We start from the raw sequence: 19,698 nt of genomic DNA, 5'->3' as shown, positions 1-19,698 counted from the left end.
CCATTCGGACAGGCCAGCTTCCCCGAGGACCACTCAGTGTCTCAGGGTGTCACTCCCAGCGGCGGTGGGGTCCCGCGGGCAGGCCGAGTAGTCGTGCGCCCTGTCCGTTCTCCAACGGCACAACAGTCGCTCCCGGCACTCCTCGTCACAATGCGACTCCTTGTCGCCCAGACGTGTTGTGTACCTGCGGAGACCCGCCGGCGTAGAGAAACAAACGTTAAACCTCTTTTTAATGGAAACTTTACTTTCAATCCTATCGACCATCTTCATTTCACCGCACGCGGCTATTAGAGAGAAAGAGATTAGAGGAGGAAAGAGGACACAGCATGGGGTGGTCGGGGGTACCGAATGACAAAAGCGGCGCCACGGATACCGGGATGGTTGTTTGTGAAGTGGAACAGCGCGCTGGCATTGGCCAGGTGATTTGTGCAGCCCACATGTCATGTGGTAATAATGTGCCTGCTCGCGCTACCAGCCAGTCATCCGGATAGTCCAGATGTAAACTTGCCGCTTACACTGAGGAAACAGAGATAGTGCGAACGTAACGCTGCGACCGAATGACGAGTGGCTGCCATTCGCTTGAGGCAACTACGTCGTTTTTAACCTATTGGCCTCGCTGTTGTCCCCCGCCATAGATGACTGCTCTCGCTTGGGCTCACCGAAAAAAAACCCCATGAATACTTCCTAATCTTATCACTATATATGACGATTTGTAGTCCTCGATTATTTCCTTTTACGTGGTATCCGTTCTGTCACCGAAAATAAGTCCGCTTAATTTTTGCTGCAGTATTATCAGTTCGCGTTTGTTCTCCAATTCATGCCTCTACCTTTCCGATCACTGACGTTATGTGCAACTTTCCTTTTTGTTGCTCGCTGCGGTGGCCTACAAGTAAGAGTTTTATGTTTGTTGCTGTGTAACTTTTTGGCATAAAAAAAATTTGCGAGACAGAGTTACTACTGGAATTATTCTAGGACAGATGATATGCACCCACCCTAGATACTGGTCGAACCGGGACCGGTCGGCCTCCATTGCGCTGATAAGCGTGGCCCAGTCCTCATGGCCAGCGTGGGACAAGCCCAGGTCTTTGGTGCTGTACTCGAGTCTCCACTGGGGCACTGCGCCGTCCTGGTTGGCGTCGGTCAGGTTCATGAAGTACGTCTCGTGTCTCGTCACAAGCTGCGTGTGGTGAGTGGATCAGGCGTGCCGACCGTATGTAAGGCATTCACCAAAGAGCGCCCATAACGTTTCCTGTGGTTCTCAACGTGTTCCTCCTAATCGCGCAAAAAATTTATAAAGTCATAAAAGAGCTGAAAATACGCATCTGCATTTCGAATTATACGCTGCTAGTTTAAGCAATACATGACCGCAGGAAAAATAAAGCCTACAGCCTTTCCCACATTAGCCGGAAGTTGCGTTGTAACGGCGGCTGCGATGATAATAAACTGTCAGAATTGTTGCTTATGGTGCCAACGTGTTTCGATTTTTGTATCGTCATTGTCATCACGCTTGCAAGGATTCTGTCTTTAGTCCTGCTTCGAGCAGTCGCAAAAGGCGCTAGCTATGGAGCTCGTTCCAAGCTACCTTTGTGCGAGTAAAATAAAACCACAATCATCATCATCAATCCACTTACGTCCACTGGAGGACAAATGTCTCTACCACTGACCTCAGATGAACTCAGTTCCTTGCCAGTTTCGACACTCCTATGCTCACAAACCACCTTCCTCACTCCGCTCTCAATTATTTAAAGGGCCCATGATCGCACTTTCGTCGCAAATTTGCTGTACTCCGGCGGTTGTCAAGCATCGTCTAGATCTGCTACAAGCGGCCGCGCAAAAGGTTTTCTCAAGGACTCAGTAACAGCAGAGTTAGAGCCGTCACAATCAAATGATTTTTCCACCCTTCGCTTCAGCAGCGCCCTTTTCATGTCGGTTTCGCAGTTCGTCAGTTGTGTACGTGAAGTTCCCGCTTGTCGAGGTATATATATTTTTTTTGCTTTTGGCTTCCCGGCGTTTCGGCATGCGTAGACAATTTATCACTAATACTGGAGGCCGCCCCTGCAAAAAAAAGTTCAACCTACAGACAGTCCACAGCTAGACTTCTGTCTATACAGTCTATAGACTTTCTGAAGACGTCGTTTAGACGATCTGTAAACAATCTATAGGTTTATGCCCATACACTTTTAATAGAGTTGCCTATAGGCACTCTATACACTATGAACAGACAGACGGAAATATCTATAGGAAGGCAATAGAGTCCATAAGAAGTGTACAGAAAGTCTATATGCGATTTTTATAAGGGTGGGGACACAGAAACGCGCGGCCGCTGTCTGGCGAGGCGGTTCTCTCGCGTTCACGGTAAAGAGTAGCAAATGAACGAGGTGAACGACAGACGAAGGCGAGACTAGGAACCACGCCACTCAGAGACGTAAACAGACCAAGGTGAGAACCTAAAATATACTTTTTTTTTCGTACCAAAACAGACGGCACAACGAAAAAGCGAGAGCAACGCTTCAAGCAAAAGGTTAGACGTCTTCCGTCATTCGCCCGTGAATCAGAACAACGGACCAACGAAATACAGTGTTGATGTGCCTTCACTGCGAGGCATTGGGTGGCAGCGTAGTGGATGAGAAGTTAGGCTTCGTCGAAAGAGAGCGCGATGAGGCTTTGACTACAATCTTAACCTCCTTCAAGGGCACGCATGGCTCTGATGTTTTGCAGAGTAGATCATATGGGCCCGATTTACGCACTGGGCTCGTTTATCTGATGTGTCAAAGCCTGGTGAGGAGCTCTGCTTAGCTGGATTACACGACCAAAGACGGCATAATGTTATTGTTCAGCATTCGCATTTTAAATGCCACCGAACTAAAGTACGTTGGTTGGTTTAGTGCTGTTTAGGTGATCCTGCAGCTGTACTGGTGGTGATGTTCTTCTTGGGTGCCGGGGCAGCTCTGACCAAACAGAGCGAAGAACAAGGTGAATGGCCAAAGCATGCCGGCCTTGGAGTAGTAATGCCGGTGAGTTTTATCTGCGCCATAAAACGACTATTACAATGCGACGACAACTGCATACGCCAGAGACTCTGGAAAGCCTACTTGATAGAGCTATACCGCTGCAAAAAACAAATAATGAACACATTTTTTATTTCGGTAAATTTGTAACTGTAGAGAAAGGTGCCAAGAAACAAATGCACGAGAACTGGGCCCCACCTTGGACTGGGCGTCGACGTCGTAGATGCGGTACGCGGGGTACAGGAAAGTGTACGCGGTGACGCTCGGCGCGACGAAGGCGACGCCGAATGGCCGCTTGCGGTTTTCGGATGAGTAGTACACGATGATCTCGTCGTAGTGCGTGTGGCCGTAGAACTGCCCCGCCACGGTGTCCGAAAATCTGTACGGGAGCAGGGCAAGGAGCGAACGCTTTTCATCCTGTTTTCCTCAGCATTCGACACTCATTTCTTAAAGGAGACAAGGAAGGGCTATTTGAAATTAGGTGTCAGGTGCTGAAATTGCCAATGAATTTTCAGAAAAGTTTTGTAACTGCACCCCCCCCCCCCCCCCCCCCCCGCGAAGAAAGCAGCCCAGAAATGTTTAGTGGGAATGTGCAAATAATTTAGGACGAGGACTTTCGAACATTAACCTGGACAATGAGTACGAGCTAGCAACCCTCTCAGGTTCAATTATGTGCTTCCCTAGATATATATATATATATATATATATATATATATATATATATATATATATATATATATATATATATATATATATATATATATATATATATATATATATATACATACATATATATATACATATATATTAAGGAAGCCAACAGTCACCAAAACCAAGGTGCATAGGGGAACGTTAATTTTTTTTTTGACGCACAGAAGGCTTAAAAAGTCAAGTCCCATGCTATTAAAACACGCGCCCATGCACTGTATGGTCTCTCTTGAAAAAGATCGGTCCTCCGATCGAAACGTCGAGTAAAATAAAAATGTTTCCTTAAATGAAGCGTATACTTCGATGTATACTATTTTAAGCAGTCAAGTACCTCATGTTTTCGCAACTACTATATATATATATATATATATATATATATATATATATATATATATATATATATATATATATATATATATATATATATATATATACGAAATACATTTGCTAAACCTTTAGTCTAGATATACACTGAGAGAAAGCCACGTCAACCTGCCCTGGCATTAGAGAGAGAGACCGATTTATACTACACAGGGGGGTCAGGAAGGTCTGATTTCTAGGCTGTAATTTTCTCAAGCGATAGAACTCAAAAATGGTGCATTCAGATAAAAGTCTGCCATGCCCTCTTTCTCGGAAGAAAATCACTTCTCGGCGCACTCGAAACCACCCCCGACGCGCTTAGAAAATCAGAGCACTAACCGCTGAATGCAGATACCCCCCCCCCCCCCTCCCCCCAAAAAAGAGCGCGGTACTTTTAATCACCCACCTAATAGCCGGTGCCTTGTTCCATTCGACCTTCGAATGTTATCATAGAGTGAGGAACCCTTTAAGGGTACGTGCTTTGTGTACGAAGAAGAGTTGACCACTACAGTGCGCTGTCGGGGCCGTCAGGCACTCTCATCATTGTGCGCTGATATGCAAAGCCTATAGTGCACCAACTGCTGAAGTGTGTAGCCGTTCATGTGAATGGCGGCGAAATTTGATGAGCTCTGGACAAGACGAACACTCAGGATTTTCACTGGAACGTAACTTTTGCAGTTCCATCACTTGATCAGTGAAAACTTATTGATCACGCCATAGCAGTAGATAGAGTTAAAAACACGAGTAGTCTGGAAAACTCTCACCTTTCCACGATTCTGTGGAACATGGCACTCCAAGTGTCAAGGCAATCGGGTAGACCGGGAGGGATGTGGCCTATCAGGTGCACCTGAATTGGTTGGTGGAGCGGAATAGATATCGTAAGCAGGTGGGAAAAAGAGTTCGGAACAGCTTTTACTTTTGTGAATCGTTCGAGTTATCTTTTGAGGCGTGCAATCTCGTGAGGTGCTGCGGGAGCCTCCCAGACATTCTGCATTCCATAGAGACGAGGAAGTTGAGGCAAAATAAAAGATTGCACTTTATTTGACTTCGACATGTGGGAAGCATTGTTTCTCTCATATTTGTGCAGTTTACAAGCACTGATTCAGTTAAATAGGGGGAACAGTTTTGCAAACAGTTTCAAATTACTAACTGGAACCTGTGTCGAAATGAGTATGAAAGCAGTACTTACGCTAGCTCTGCAAAAAGTCAAGGAAGAAAAAAATACCAACGATAACGTGAGCGCACAGAAGCTGAAGAGTTACGTCGATAAGAAGAATGTATCTCAGGCATTTTCGAGCGGAATATATCGGAGGGCACGAAGCGGAAACAAAGTATAACGGCTGGACCGAGAGCTCTTCGCAAAACGAAGGAGCAAATGTTTTAGGCGTAAAACACTGGAGAGGCCTCTTCAGGAGTTCTTTATATTTTGTATAAAGATGACTGACGCCAACCAAGTTAATTTTTTGAAAAACACGACGTTTCGGGACCGGCTCCGCTCTCTCTTGATGGTGTGACTACAGGCGAGGCACAGCTTGGCTTTTTAAGCCCTGGTGTTGAATACTTCCGGGTCAGTGGCCGCAAATCATGGATGTAAGAAGAGGGAAGTGTCCCCAGGGAGCGATTAACATTCTTCCGTGTCCGTTGGATGTGCCACGACTCGAGTAGAAGCCTCCTGCACGGGTTAGCTTCGGTTTCCAGTACAATAGTGCGGTCAAAGTCAATTCGGTGGTCGCATGCCTCGCAGTGTTCGGCCACAGCGCTGCGCTGATGGTTCATTTGTCGAACGTCCGCTTTGTGTTGCCTGATCCTTTCCGCGAAGTTATTCGTTTCCCCTACGTATGAGGCCGGGCAGACCGAGCAGGAAATTTTGTACACAACGCCTTGGGCCCTTTCTTCATGGTGATGGTCTTTCGGGCGGGCGGGAAGGCGTCCGATGGTGGTAGTCGGTTAGTGCGCTATTAGCACCCCTTCTTTACCGAGAATGCGAGCCAGCGTCTCGCTCACGCCTTTCACGTATGGGATGCAAACGCGTTTCCGCTTCTGGAGCATGTTTAGGGGAAGAACGGAGCTGTTTTTGTTTTTCTTTTCTGTTTTTGGCTTACGCGTCGGATGAATGAACTGGGGTACACATTTTTTTTTTTGAAAATCAGGGACTACTCCGTTCTCCTCGTTTCTTTTTTCTGCATGTGAAGAACATGCGGTTTTGGCTCTCTTCGATAAAAATGCAATGACAGATGCCTTGTGGGGAGTGGGATGGTTCGAGTTCAAATGGAGGTAACGTCCCGTGTGGGTTGGCTTCCTGCATACCGAGAACCGCAAGCCTTTGTCGTGCCTTGTGAGTAGAACGAGAAAACGCATACTGCCATGCTGCTCACGTTCAACTGTAAATTGCATGACCGGTTCAGCTGAATTTAGATGGATTAGTAGGTTTTATTTTTCTGACGCTTTCACCGCAGTCGTCTTTCTACTGAATTCAATTTCCCAACCAGACAGACTTCTGTCAAATGTTTTTTTTTAGTTCTTTCTAGCGTTATGAAGACATAGAATAAGTTGATAACAAACTGCATAGGGGCAGATGAAGCGCCGGTGTTTTCTTTAAAGCGAAACCTTTACTAGCCTAGCGGCACCGATTTCGCTGTGTCTGCACGAATGACCTTGAATGGTCCGATATTACCTTGAAGCGGCCTCAATTAATAAAAAAACAAAAGAAAATAGTGCAGTGGGCGGGAACCAAACCCGGGCCTGCGCCATGCGAGTCGGGACGGCTTCCACTGTGCCGTGGTATTTACAACACGAGGCTCTGTATGCACAGAAATGGGGTATAGGCAGATCATTTCGAAGAGTCGAACAGTCGTGGCGGAGTGACGGCACTCTACTCCGCCACGACTGTTCGACTCTTGGAAGTGAATGAAGGCTCGTGTAGTGAATGCACAGATGTCTAAGTAACGCATCTTCAAGATGTGTACTGGGGCGTGCATGGATAACTTAATTATAAGGATAAAAATTACAGTATCCAAATTAAGCGAGTAGCGAAGTGCGTTTCCGGTGAATTTCCTTCGTGCGTGGCGTGCGTAGCGCCATCTTCGGGCGTTCACTGAAACCCCAACACGCAATGAACGGCGATGGTACAGCAGACGGCGCGCGTCTGGTGAATGCAGAGATATCTTAGAAACGTATCTTCCGAGTCATGTATTGAGGCGTTCATGAACGGGCGACATGGACGGGAATGAAGACGCAGGCGCTTCGACGAGCTCAGGTGCTGGCAGCTGTCCGGAACGCAGTCAACGTTACAAGGAGCCAAGCCGCGTCTAGCTGCCCGATTCACCACAGCTTTCGCTCTTTAACCAGGCTCACACAGTAGTTATACCACAGATAATTTTTTTGGAGGTGGCATAGCGTGTGGTTAGCCCGGTGCTTGTGGTTAGCCCGGTGAGAACATGGTGCTCAGATCCTGCTACGTGAACTGCATCGCTAGGAGCTCATCTATATTTATGACGGGCACATACGCTGAACAATCTCTCTGATTTAGACCACATCGCAAGGTGGTTCAAATGACTACGGTAAACGAAAATTTCGGCTTAGTCTAGACGCAGAGTTTTTTCTGAGGATTTAAAAGCTATAGCTTCGCAGATTTTGCACAAAAATCTGCTTTTGCTTTCGCTTCAGTAGGCCGCGGCTGTTTTATTAGGGCCGGCCTAGTCAAGAGAAAAAGAGAGAAATCCGTAATTAGCGGAAGAGTTCTGAGGTCGGCCTGAGAAACGATCTCTTCCCTGCTTCTCCAAACTAGGAGGGGGGAGAAGTAGACAGACACAAGGAAAGAGGGAATATGAAAGGGTGATGATGGCAGACTGCAGTGAACTGGGCTGGTTGTGTAGACCTCCTTAGTAGCGGTAGCGGCGACAGCAAAATCGTAAGAAGGGGAAGCACTTGTTGAGGGTTTTAAGATTTAGAGCAGCCTTGTCAACGGGCACATGCATACGAGCAAAAGACGCTATTCCCTAGATGGGCTCTGTCATGAAGTTCTTAAGCCAATATAGCCAGAGCCCGCGCGCTATCAGCCATTCGAAGTGGTGTTTTCATATGAAGTCAGCATTAAACTAGGCAGCGCATGTGCACATGTTATTGGATGCAAAGAAATCCGCCGTAAATCGAATCAGCCTCCATGGATTGCTTCTCCTACCTTGTCGCCAGCGCTCTCGGCGTCAAGAAGCTCTTGTATCAACCACCTCAGCTGGCTGCCGGGGTCCGTGGAATTCACGAAGAGCCAGCTGCAACGTGGACAAGTACAGCAGCTGCTTAACGAACCGTGCCACACTCTGTCCTGTCACCCTGCCATTAAAACATGATGATCAGCTCTTTTGTCTTCGCGCTCACTTTCTTGCAGCATGCTAGCAAAGCATGCGATTAAACAGCGAAGTCTGGTGAACTCGAGACCTTTACTACATATCTCGACTTGCACGTTAAACGATCCCCAGGTGATGGAATTTATATCGGAGCCTTCCACCACGGCACCTTCCTCTCTCTCTCTCTTTCACTCCCTCCTCCATCGCTCCCATCACGGCGCGGTTGAGGTGTCCACAGAGAAGTAAGACAGTTACGGCGCCATTTCCTTACTCCAAAAACGAAATGTTTAATATTAACTTGCCGTGAGCACTGCTCTACTGGCGCGCAGCAATCTGTCGATTCTGTCTTTGTAGAACGCTTTGCTCGTGGCCATGAAAAATGAGTCACTGGCTTCAGGTTCGCGTTTTCTTTTGTTTCGCGTTGCAACGCTTCCACTACTCGTAGCAACTCCCCATAAATAAACGAAAGAAGCACATTTAGAGCGATAAGTCGCCGATAACGTTCAATATAAGCAAGCAGAACCCGGAAGGACATACTTACAAGTTGAAGTTGTAACAAAAGTTTGTGTTCAGAGATATCACTCGAAGTCCTTGTTTCGGCTTGGCCACATAGTACCCTGCCCTGGTTACGAGAAGAGATTATGAATCAGCGCTTATTTTGAGGCTTGAAAAATGGCGACGAGTTTCACATCACATATCTAGGGTCATTTATTATAAAAAAAGCGAGAAAAGAACGATGAAACAGTGTAATGAACCCATCCATGTCATCTTTCTCCCTCTCTATCAGGGGTGCAATGCACAGCATTTAAAATCAAGACAGTCATATGGGTGCATTTTCCAACGCAATGGCAGGGCTGCTACACAATGCTCTCTCGCAGTTTGTGGTCACTGATGTGGGAGCCGTGCATCGAGGCCAGCAAACTAGGGACTAAACTTTTAAAACATCTCACAAGTAAAAGCTGCCCGTGACTGGCTTGCTCCTTACATTTCCTCAGTAGTTGTTGCCTGGCTACAAAATGCTCTGGCCATTAATCGGAAGTTCAAACGCATCGGAAATTTGGGTAATTCGCTCCTTATTTGTTGCACGTGCTCCGTATTTAACTGCTCTGTCAGCAACTTTTGGTGCAGCATGCAGTCGATGGTCAGGGCGTGTAATGTGAAGAGCAGACAGCGGATGGCCGCTTGGTATATAGGAATGAATTCCAAGAGAAGGTAAACGCAGCAGTGTGCGACAGTAAAATTAGTTGCATAGTTGAGATTAGCACATTTATTTAGTAAATGAACTAGAAGTGGTCGCAGCTGACGCATGTGAGCGTTAATTAGAAGTCAGCGGGAGTAGCCTGTGCTTTGCAGTGCAATAAAGCGGGCTGACAGATATGATGACGATGGTAGCAGTCAGTGCTGCTCTTCCCCATCATGTTCAGAAACCTGTCCGTATGTATTCGAATGAAAGATCAACTCAAGACTGGTGCGGCATCTTAGCTGCTAACCTGAAGGCTAGCGTGATTGCCCAGGACGTGGCGGCGCCAGCGAGTTGCGAGCTGACTTTAGGCACAAAGAATAGATTTGAAATGATAAATGTCCTTCACCAAAAACAAATACCTTACTTTTAATTGTATAATCGGGGACAAAAGTCTGTAGACCGCGTGATCAGCAAACGAAGCCAATACGTCTTTTATTCGCTGCCGGTTGGAGACCACACTTGTCAAGGTGAAAGTCAAGATCTTCTTCTTTCACCTCCACAAGTGTAGACCCCCCGGGGGGCGCGGGGGGGGATAATAATAGAGATATTGGCTTCGATTGCGGACCACGGGGTCCAGAGACTTTTGTCGCCTATTGTAGTCTTGTCCTTGGCATCTACGTGGGTGTGCGGTTCCCATGTCATTGTGGTGGTCCTCTGAACCTTTCCGTTCGTCTTTCTCTCTCAGGCGGCGCCGCTTTGGCCTCCTATAGGAGGCCTAACCTAGGTATTTTCCGTCGAGCATGCTGATTTAGTCACCGCGAACTGTGGTAAGGTGCTTTGCTTCGTTCGTCATAGATACACGTTGAGCTTAGGCCAGAGCAGAGAGATGGTAGCACTGTTTCCTACTGGTAGGAGCACTGAGCCCTTGTACTAGGCCGAGTACTCAATGATGAGTGGTCGCGAGAGGCTGCTCGGGAAGCGCAACTTGGGTCTCATAATCCCAAGAAATCGCAGCACCTGCCATCGCAGGGCACTGGCGCATTGCTTAACAGCTGCACCACTGCGCCAGGACTGATATCAGGACTCCCAGGGATATAAGATTGTAAAGTAGAAAGTGACCATTTCCATTATTGCTATCCGAACAACTTCCTTTTGCGAACAATGGATACGAACACAAGGACTGAAATGAAAACTGAAGCGCACCTAATTCGTATTTCGCTTAACTGCGTAAACCGAAAGTAATTTCTGCCTTCTTTCGCTTCCTCCTCCATCCTCACGACACGGTTCAGGAGTCCAACGGGCGTACAACACTTACGGTGCGCTTTCTTTTTGAAAAATAATTTCATTTTATGGATTTAATCGAGGTGAAGCCACTAGACATTGGCTTGCACTCGCGCTTGAGCATTTGCACGCATGCGCATTACGGCATTAAGGGTTAATAAGGAGACCCACCGTCTGACAGTGGCCAGGGCGTCCGGTGACAGCCAGACATCCCAGTCAGCGGCTAGGGCGTCGTACAGCCACCTTGATTTTTCCGCTTGTTCCGGATCAGCATGGTCGGTCTCCGGGAACCTGCGAGCGGGACGCGCGAGGCCTGTAGTGGAGCTAGTTGATGTTCCTTCAATTCATCTGCGAACTACTACAAATACTGGGCGGAAGGATATGGTGGCCGGTGGTTGCTGTCGCTCTAGTTAGTGTTTTCTTACTATTTGTGACAACGATACAGTAACCGGATCAGGATATAATGCAGAAAGATCCATAGCTCAAGAAAGCAAAGAATGGCGGTCCGTTTGAGGATAAGAATGGTTCCTCCATTGCTACGCAGACACCAGCAATGCTGCACCGTATAGGACCTGCAGAGGAGTTTCTTATAAAAGGATGCAACTCGGTCGCCTGTGTTAGAACAGAGGGGATGTTGCAGCCTTGAGATATTTATAAAGTTTCCTTGTTTTCTCCTTCAGTACGGTTTAAATTTAAAAGAGAAATAACTAGTTTCCAAAAGAAAATTTGAAAGCAATGAGCAAATCAGCTTCACTGTTCACATATGGCAAGTAAAAGAGGGTCAGGCATCCTAGAGAGGCACGGAAACACTCTTTTACGGATACGGCTGTGATCTCTCAGGTGTAAGAATGTAGCGAGAGGCGATCATTTTCATTAGTCCTGGTGGGAACACTGGCTGTTCCTCGCTTTATCCGGCCACAAGGTCCTGCATGTCCATCGCGGGTTGTGCATTGCAGCAAGCGCGTGGGCTTTTGAATTGAGAGGACCACGTTCAGTGACGAAAATCTAATAAAGTTTTCTCTCTCTCTCTACACTAATCTTTCAGTGTAAAAATAATGGGCGTCTGAGTAAACGTGCTTCATACGCATTCCTCCTTTCCTGTGAAGAATTGGCGAATGGCAGAGAAATGGTGGCTCACAGGTTCGGAGGCACAGCTTCGTGATTGCCGACCACCGGGTAAACCTTAAGGCCGTCCAGCCGTTCAAATATGGCCGCTGTCGTTGTCTGGAAGTTTTCGAAATTGCTGGTCCGGGTCACCCTCCAGAGGTCGTGCGGTGGAAGGTCGCCGGTCCAGTACGCGAACTCCAGCTGAAAACGCCGAACCTTTCTCTCAGGCTTGCCATTTGTTTCGCGCCGAAAATAGTGAGTGCCATGTTGCAATGCGGGGGCAGCATGTTCTAGATAAAATAAACTTAAAAAATTAGGGCCGACTACTACGGCCGTGTTGAGAACAAGACAGGAAAAGAAACAAAAAAGAAAACAGCCCCTGTACGTGCTAAGTAGCATAAGGTTTTTAAAACATTAAAACATTTCCTTTTGGGTGTTTGTGCCTAAATTAAGCAAATAAATAAACATACCTCCACCAAAAATTGTTAAATAGCCTCAAGACGAAGGCGGCAGTCAGCAACCATTTTTAAAACTCATGTGTGAACGCAAAAACGTTTCAGCATAGCTGCTTATCTAGAATCGTTTGGAATTGGAACGCCTAAATATTTTCTTTTGCGGGCTTTTCTCCGTTGCTTCTCCTCCAGAAATTGCGGATTGCTGCATCCTGAAACAAACGAACAAACAAACAAACAAACAAACAAACAAACAAACAAACAAACAAACAAACGGACAAATAAACAAGCAGACAGAGAGATAGACAAATAAATAAATGTATGAATAAAAACGACAAATAGAGTTATATATATATATATATATATATATATATATATATATATATATATATATATATATATATATATATATATATATATATATATATATATATATATATATATAAATAAATAAATAAATAAGAAGGGCATTATTAGCCCAGTCGCACTGCTATCGCTCAAAGCGAGAAGTTGCTGACCTGGACAGACCAGAGATTTTAACCGCCGTGGTTTCGCCGCCGCCTGAGCGCTGACCTAAGCCTCCGTTAATTATGGTGGAGGTTCGGTTTGCCATCCCCGTACCGCCCTGGAACTCCGCAGCCGCACGCTAGCGGCACCCACTATGCCCGAAGACGCCATCCACCAAACCGTGCTGGTGGGCTCCCCAGTCCTTTGTTCCGGCTCCCTCCGACAGCGGGACCACGCCCTCTTTAGCGGTACTGTCGATCGTGACGCTGAAGACTGGCTTACCTCATACGAGCGGGTGAGCACATATAACAGGTGGGACGATACCACCAAGTTGAATCACGTCATCGTTTATTTGACCGGCGTTGCCAACCTGTGGATTGGAAACCACGAAGCAGACTTCTCTACGCGGACAGCTTTCAAGGCGAACCTCACCGAAGTGTCCGGACGTCCTGGTGTGAGCAAGCGGCACGCCGAACACCGCTTTTGCTAGCGCTCTCAGCAGTCGGCTGAGACGTTCACCAGCTACATTAAAGATGTGGTAAACATGTGCTCGTGCGTCAACGCCCAAGATGTCCAAGGCTGACAAGATCAAGCGTATTCTGAAAGACAACGAGTATGACGCCTTTCAGATGCTGCGAGATCTCCGCACCATCGCCGTAGTCGTCAGTCTCTGCCAGAGCTACGACGAGCTGCGCCAGCAGAGGCTACTCACTCGCCAGCACGCAGCGCATGTCGAGTCGCTTGCCGGCCTGTCGGCTGCTCCCGACCACTTGCAACTATTGGCCCACATTAAACATTTCGTGCGTGAGGAAGTTGCACGTCAACTCTCGCGTCTGACATCCCACCGCGTACAATCTCCATATCTGGTGCCCGACCTTCGCAATGTCATCAGCGAACAAGTGGCTGAGGCCCTTCCACCAGTCCCTCCGCTCGCACCAGCACAGCCGCCCGCAACCTGCCGCTGCACCCCTGACCTACGCTGCCGCCGTCGCACAGTCGCGGCCGCCTAACTACCGCCCAACCTACGCTCCACCTCAAGCGTCTATGCCTGAAGTTCCTCACGCTTCGACGCCTTTTATGTGACCGCTTCGACAATTCGGTAATCCCTGGCGTACTAGTGACAATCGGCCTATTTATTACCCTTGCGGACTGCCTAGTCTTGTGGCCCGGCTTTGCCGTCGTCGTGCGCCAATCTCCCCAGTTGCCGGTTACTGGCCTCCTCCCAGTGACTACTCACCTCCCGCCGAGCCGCCACAGAGTCGCCCTCTTTCACCTGATCGCACTACCTCCTCCAGCCAGCGTTCACCTTCTCCTCGTCGCCGCTCCCTTTCTCCCATGCGTCGACGCCCGGATCTTTCGCAAGAGGAAAACTAGATGCCGCAGCTCCTGAGGTGCGTCACCAGCGAAATGTCCAAGGCGTCATTTATCTCCCGCAATGCTGGATTAAGGGGGGGGAGGGCTAAGGAGGCTGCAGCCCAGGGCCTCACCTCGGACTGTAGGAGAAGGGGGCCCATTTATTCTAACCTGCTTAGTGTATGAAACCATAGGCAACGGAACTTCGAGCGACGTGTATGAAGCGAGAAAACCAGAACGAGCAGACGCACCCCCCCCCCCTCCCCCCGCCTAATGTAACAGCATGCGTTTAGCCTGATCATTTCGGGAGAGCTTGTCGAGCTGCAAAAACAGGTATCCCCCGCCACCCCGGCGGGGCCCTCTTTCTTGCGAAGTAAGGTGCGTTTGCTTCGAAGAGTTTTCGTGGTTTCCTGTCAGTCTCTCTGTCCAGTGCTGTCCGGAGAGGAGGGGCAAGGGGGAAACACCTAAAACATGTAATGTGGGATGAGGAAAAACGCTAAGGCGCCCGTGTGCTGTGCGATATCAGTGCACGTTAAAGATCCCCAGGTGGTCGAAATTATTCCGGAGCCCTCCACTACGGCACCTCTTTCTTCCTTTCTTCTTTCACTCCCTCCTTTATATCTTCCCTTACGGCGCAGTTCAGGCGTCCAACGATATATGAGACAGGTACTGCGCCATTTCCTTTCCCCAAAAAACCAATTATTATTATTATTATTATTATTATTATTATTATTATTATTATTATGAGGATCTAAATCTCCCTTGCCCCTCGTCACCACGACGCCACCCTCTACCTCTCAAATAGTTCCGCCGCTGTCCTTCCCATAGAAAGGATGTGCTGCAATACCCAACAGTGCCTCCCATTCGACTTTTCTTTACCGTGATGGTAACTTGGCCGGGGGAGGATGAGTCCGATAGCAGATGGTGATGGGTCTGATGGCAGAGTCTAGGCAGGAAAGGAAAGAAGACGTCACATGTGCTTTTGTCCGCGTGCCGTGGGGCATGGAATGTTCACTGTTCGGGCTAGGGTTGTGGAAGAGTGAAGGGGGAAGTTGGAGAGCTGGACACAAAGGCCTGTCTCTAGGGCCCATTCCTGCCTTGTGGCTGCGCACCCTCGCGCGCGCTCGACGGAAAAAGTAGGTCAGACTGGCCGCCGAACTTTCCAGAAAGAAGTAGAAAAAGATGACTGAGAGGCGATGGAGGGCGCGTAACTTTGCCCGCGCTAGGAGTCCCCCTCTTCCCTTCGTTCTCGCGCTCGGCGTCGACGGGGCGAAAGAAAAATCGAGAACCTCCCAGAATAGACGACTGCTCCTAGCCAATAGGAAGACGAGACCGGAACGGGAGAAGGAGTGAGTTTGGACGGCGAAGGAGGGAATTTGTACAAGGAACTCCATGCGTATGTGACCGCCTGCTTTGGCGCTAGTGACAGGTGCGGCGCGCGTCTATGAAAGGAAGTTGATCGCGGGCTGCGATTCAGCCCGGAGCCGCCGGTTAAGCTTGCACAATCCCGCCCGCTGAGTAGCTCCCGGGGGACGCACCACTCTCGGCCCGCCACGGACCATCCAGGCAGCGTGCGCCAGTCATCGGGACGGCCACCGATGGACACCTGCGGTCGCGTCGGACTGACGAAGTGCCCGGTGCGGTGAACAATTAGCATCCATTCATGCGAAAATGCTCGGTCGGAAGCATGAAAGTGGTGCGTCTAAACGAAAGGCGAAGTTAGAAAGATGGTTTGGTTTAGAGGGGTTTAACGTCCCAAAGCGACTCAGGCTATTAGAGACGCCGTAGTGAAGGGCTCCGGCAATTTCGACCACCTGGGGTTCTTTAACGTGCAATGACATCGCACAGTACACGGGCCTCTAGAATTTCGCCTCCGTCGAAATTCGACCGCCCCGGCCGGGATCGGACCCTCGTCTTTCGGGCCAGCAGCCGAGCACCATTACCACTCAGCCACCGCGGCGGCGTTGAAGTTAGAAAGAGAAGAGCGTGAAAAGAAGCTGCCAAAGATGACAAAGTACCTGCTGAATGCAGCTTCCGAGGAGCAGAATGATCTCTCTACCCAGAGTCCGTGTGAAACTCCCAATAGTACCGACTGTTTTTCTGTGGAGGAATTGCCAAATTCATAACCACGGTTTCCTGGCAAGAAGCAAGGTCTGACTCATCTTGGTTGTCTGGATCCTGTGAAAACGGTGTCAACCTCGGTCGTCCATATTTCTGAGCAACCGACGCTAACAGAGCCCTGTCCTGTTCCTGAGTCAGCAACGTCTATGCTACTCGGCCGGGCCCCTGCCACAGAGCTCAAGGTGTCCGGTCTGCCACGCCCGATTTCTACTACTGCTGACCAGCACGTGCCAAACCTCCCCGATGAGCCTCCTTCTACTGACGAGCGCCAGGAAACAACACTCCAAGAACCGACTCACTTGTTTGCTGTTAGTTTGGCTTCAAATAATCATGTTCCCACCCACAAAGTGTGCCTCGAAGGGCGAATGAGACGGCTTCTCGTTGCGACAACAGAGAAGTACAGATACCCCCGCAGCAAGAGGTACGTTGCGAGATTCTCCGAAGTGACCCTGCTAAGTGGCTGGACGTTATTACTTACAGCTTTCGGAGTGTATGCCTTGAAAAAGGGCTATTCTATTTTCAAAATCAGGGAGAAAATCTTCCGGTTTCCGAAACCTGAGGCAATACAAAACTCAGAAACGCTATATGTCCCGCCCGCCGCGGTGGCTCAGTGTTTAGGGCGCTCGAATACTGAGCCGGAGTTCCCGGGTTCGAACCCGACCGCGGCGGCTGCGTTTTTATGGTGGAAAAACGCTAAGGCGCCCGTGGGCTGTGCGATGTCAGTGCACGTTAAAGATCCCCAGGTGGTCGAAATTATTCCGGAGCCCTCCACTACGGCAGCTATTTCTTCCTTTCTTCTTTCAGTCCCTCCTTCCCATACGGCGCGGTTCAGGTGTCCAACGATATATGAGACAGATACTGCGCCATTTCCTTTCCCCAAAAACCAATTATTATTATTATTACTATATGTCACCTCATCTTTTCGTGCGAATAATAATTGGTTTTGGGGGGAAAGGAAATGGCGCAGTATCTGTCTCATATATCGTTGGACACCTGAACCGCGCCGTAAGGGAAGGGTAAAGGAGGGAGTCAAAGAAGAAAGGAAGAGAGAGAGGTGCCGTAGTGGAGGGCTCCGGAATAATTTCGACCACCTGGGGATCTTTAACGTGCACTGACATCGCACAGCACACGGGCGCCTTAGCGTTTTTCCTCTAAAAAACGCAGCCGCCGCTGTCGGGTTCGAACCCGGGAAGTCCGGATCAGTAGTCGAGCGCCTTAACCACTGAGACACTCTTTTCGTGCGAAAGGCTGTAAAGGGGAGGCGTACGAGCGACACTGATTAAAGTACTAGGAGTCCAAAGGTTCCGTTTACTGTTTCATTTGCAAACTATTTTCGATTTCAAGCAACCCCAGTGCTTTCATCACGCACGGCTTTTCTGATTGGAAAAGAGCAGAAGAAAAGGTTTGCGCACATGAAGATAGCGTCGAGCACCGGTACTGCGTGGCAGCATGGCTCGCCCGCTCTAACTCGAGCAGCACAATTGACAAGGAGCTGGCTAAGCATCTTGTCACCGAGACCGCTTATTGGACAGAGGTGTTGAAGCACGTAGTCGTTGTAGTTAAGTTTCTAGCTGAGCGCAACCTAGCGTTTAGGGGCAGTGAGGAAATTTTTGGTTAATCGAGAAATGGCAATAATATGGGAGTGCTTGAGGCCATTGCCAAGTTTGATCCCTTTCTAGAGGAACACATCAAGCGCTACGGGAACTAAGGAAAAGGTCACCCATCGTATCTGTCAAAAACCATATGTGATGAATTTATCGAGCATATGGCAAAGTCTGTCAAGGAACGTCTCGTTGACGAAGTGAAACGTGCAAAATACTTCTCTTTAGTTGTTGATTCGACTCCAAACCTAACTAACGTTGACCAGCTGTCAGTTGTTTTACGACACTATTTAAATGGGAAAATGTGCGAACGCTTTCTTGGATTTGTTCCAATCGAATCGCATACTGGCTTGTATCTTTTCGATACCGTGATGTCCCTCTTGACGACCAATGGCATCTCAGTTGATTATTGTAGGGGCCAAGCTTATGATAATGCGAGTAATATGTCAGGAAAATACAAAGGACTGCAAGCTCAAATCAAATACCTGAACGAATTGGCAGTCTACGTCCCGTGTGCTGGTCACTCACTGAACTTAGTTGGCGCGTGTAGCGTTGACAGTTGCCTTGAGGCAGTCAAATTTTTCACTGTAACTCAGAGACTGCATGCGTTCTTTGCTGCCTCACCTAAGCGATGGAGGTATCTTTTGGTCAGCATGGGCGGAACTGGCCAGCACCTTGTTTTGAAAAGTCTCTCTGAGACCAGGTCACGCTGAGTTATGTAAGGCCATTCTGAAAAATTTCAATGCAGTCTTGTGTTGCCTTGAAGCTATATCAATGAACGAGGAAGAAAACGGTGACACTAAGAACGAAGCGCACTCTCTCTTCAAGAAAATGACAAAACTAGAGACTGCATTCATGGCGATTATCTCGAGTGAAATCTTGGAGCGTTTTGACAAAACGAGCGTAGCACTTCAGAAACCAGGCCTAGACATTTCAACTGCTGTAGACCTGCTGAGATCTCAGAAGGCTTTGTTAATTCTTTGCGACCTCTCTTTGCTACCTTCGAAGAGAGAGCACGAACTCTAAGTACCAATCAATGTTATCAGAATGAGGGCAAACGCATCGCTTTAAGTAAGCACCCGGGCGGAAAAAGCGATAGTGCGCTACAAGGTAGAAAAAGTTTATCGTAGAGGCCTACAGTGTTGTACTTGACAGTCTAGGCTCTACTTTGCGAGTGCGAAAGGCTGCCTACACTGAACTCTGCGAAAGGTTCGGATTCTTAAAATTGCGGACAGAATTTGGGAGCGAGGCCTCTCTGGTACAGCAGGCTGAGAAGTTGGTGAAAACGTACAAATATGATCTGGAGCCAGCATTTTCCACTAAAATCGTTCAGTTTGCGAACTTTCTGCACAACTCTATGTGCCAGGACACGAGTCCCCTGGGAATAATGAAGATGATGCACGAAAAAAAGCTTATTGATGTGTTTCCGAACCTTTCTATTTCTTTGCGAATGTACTTAAGCATACCCGTGGCAAACTGTGAGACAGAACGTTCGTTTTCGAAGTTGTCGTTGATAAAAAATCGCCTTTGTTCGACCCACCTTGACGACAAGGTGAACTCGCTTCCTATCATGTCCATTGAAAGTGACCTCCTCCGCGATCTATCCTTCGAACAGACTAAATCTGATTTCGCCAAAGCCAAGGCGCGAAAGATGCTATTTTAAAAGAGGACTGT

At 48.3% G+C, this 19,698-nt stretch overlaps 1 protein-coding gene across 1 annotated transcript in view; it reads right to left on the bottom strand.

Annotated features, from left to right (window-relative positions):
• The window catches only part of LOC144097336 (sphingomyelin phosphodiesterase-like), a 50,793-nt gene continuing 31,095 nt past the window's right edge, over window positions 1-19,698 (bottom strand). The window contains exons 5-12 of the mRNA XM_077630078.1: window positions 12,022-12,191; window positions 11,055-11,174; window positions 8,961-9,041; window positions 8,257-8,344; window positions 4,841-4,923; window positions 3,207-3,387; window positions 993-1,177; window positions 1-184 (exon numbers count right to left, since the gene is read on the bottom strand). Coding sequence (XP_077486204.1) covers window positions 34-184; window positions 993-1,177; window positions 3,207-3,387; window positions 4,841-4,923; window positions 8,257-8,344; window positions 8,961-9,041; window positions 11,055-11,174; window positions 12,022-12,191 — 1,059 coding nt within the window. The 3' untranslated portion in view covers window positions 1-33. The remainder of the gene's footprint in view (window positions 185-992; window positions 1,178-3,206; window positions 3,388-4,840; window positions 4,924-8,256; window positions 8,345-8,960; window positions 9,042-11,054; window positions 11,175-12,021; window positions 12,192-19,698) is intronic.

This window comes from Amblyomma americanum, chromosome 7 (assembly GCF_052857255.1).
Source record: "Amblyomma americanum isolate KBUSLIRL-KWMA chromosome 7, ASM5285725v1, whole genome shotgun sequence".
Taxonomy (NCBI): Eukaryota; Metazoa; Arthropoda; class Arachnida; order Ixodida; family Ixodidae; genus Amblyomma; species Amblyomma americanum.
This window is presented reverse-complemented; position numbering and strand designations above follow the sequence as displayed.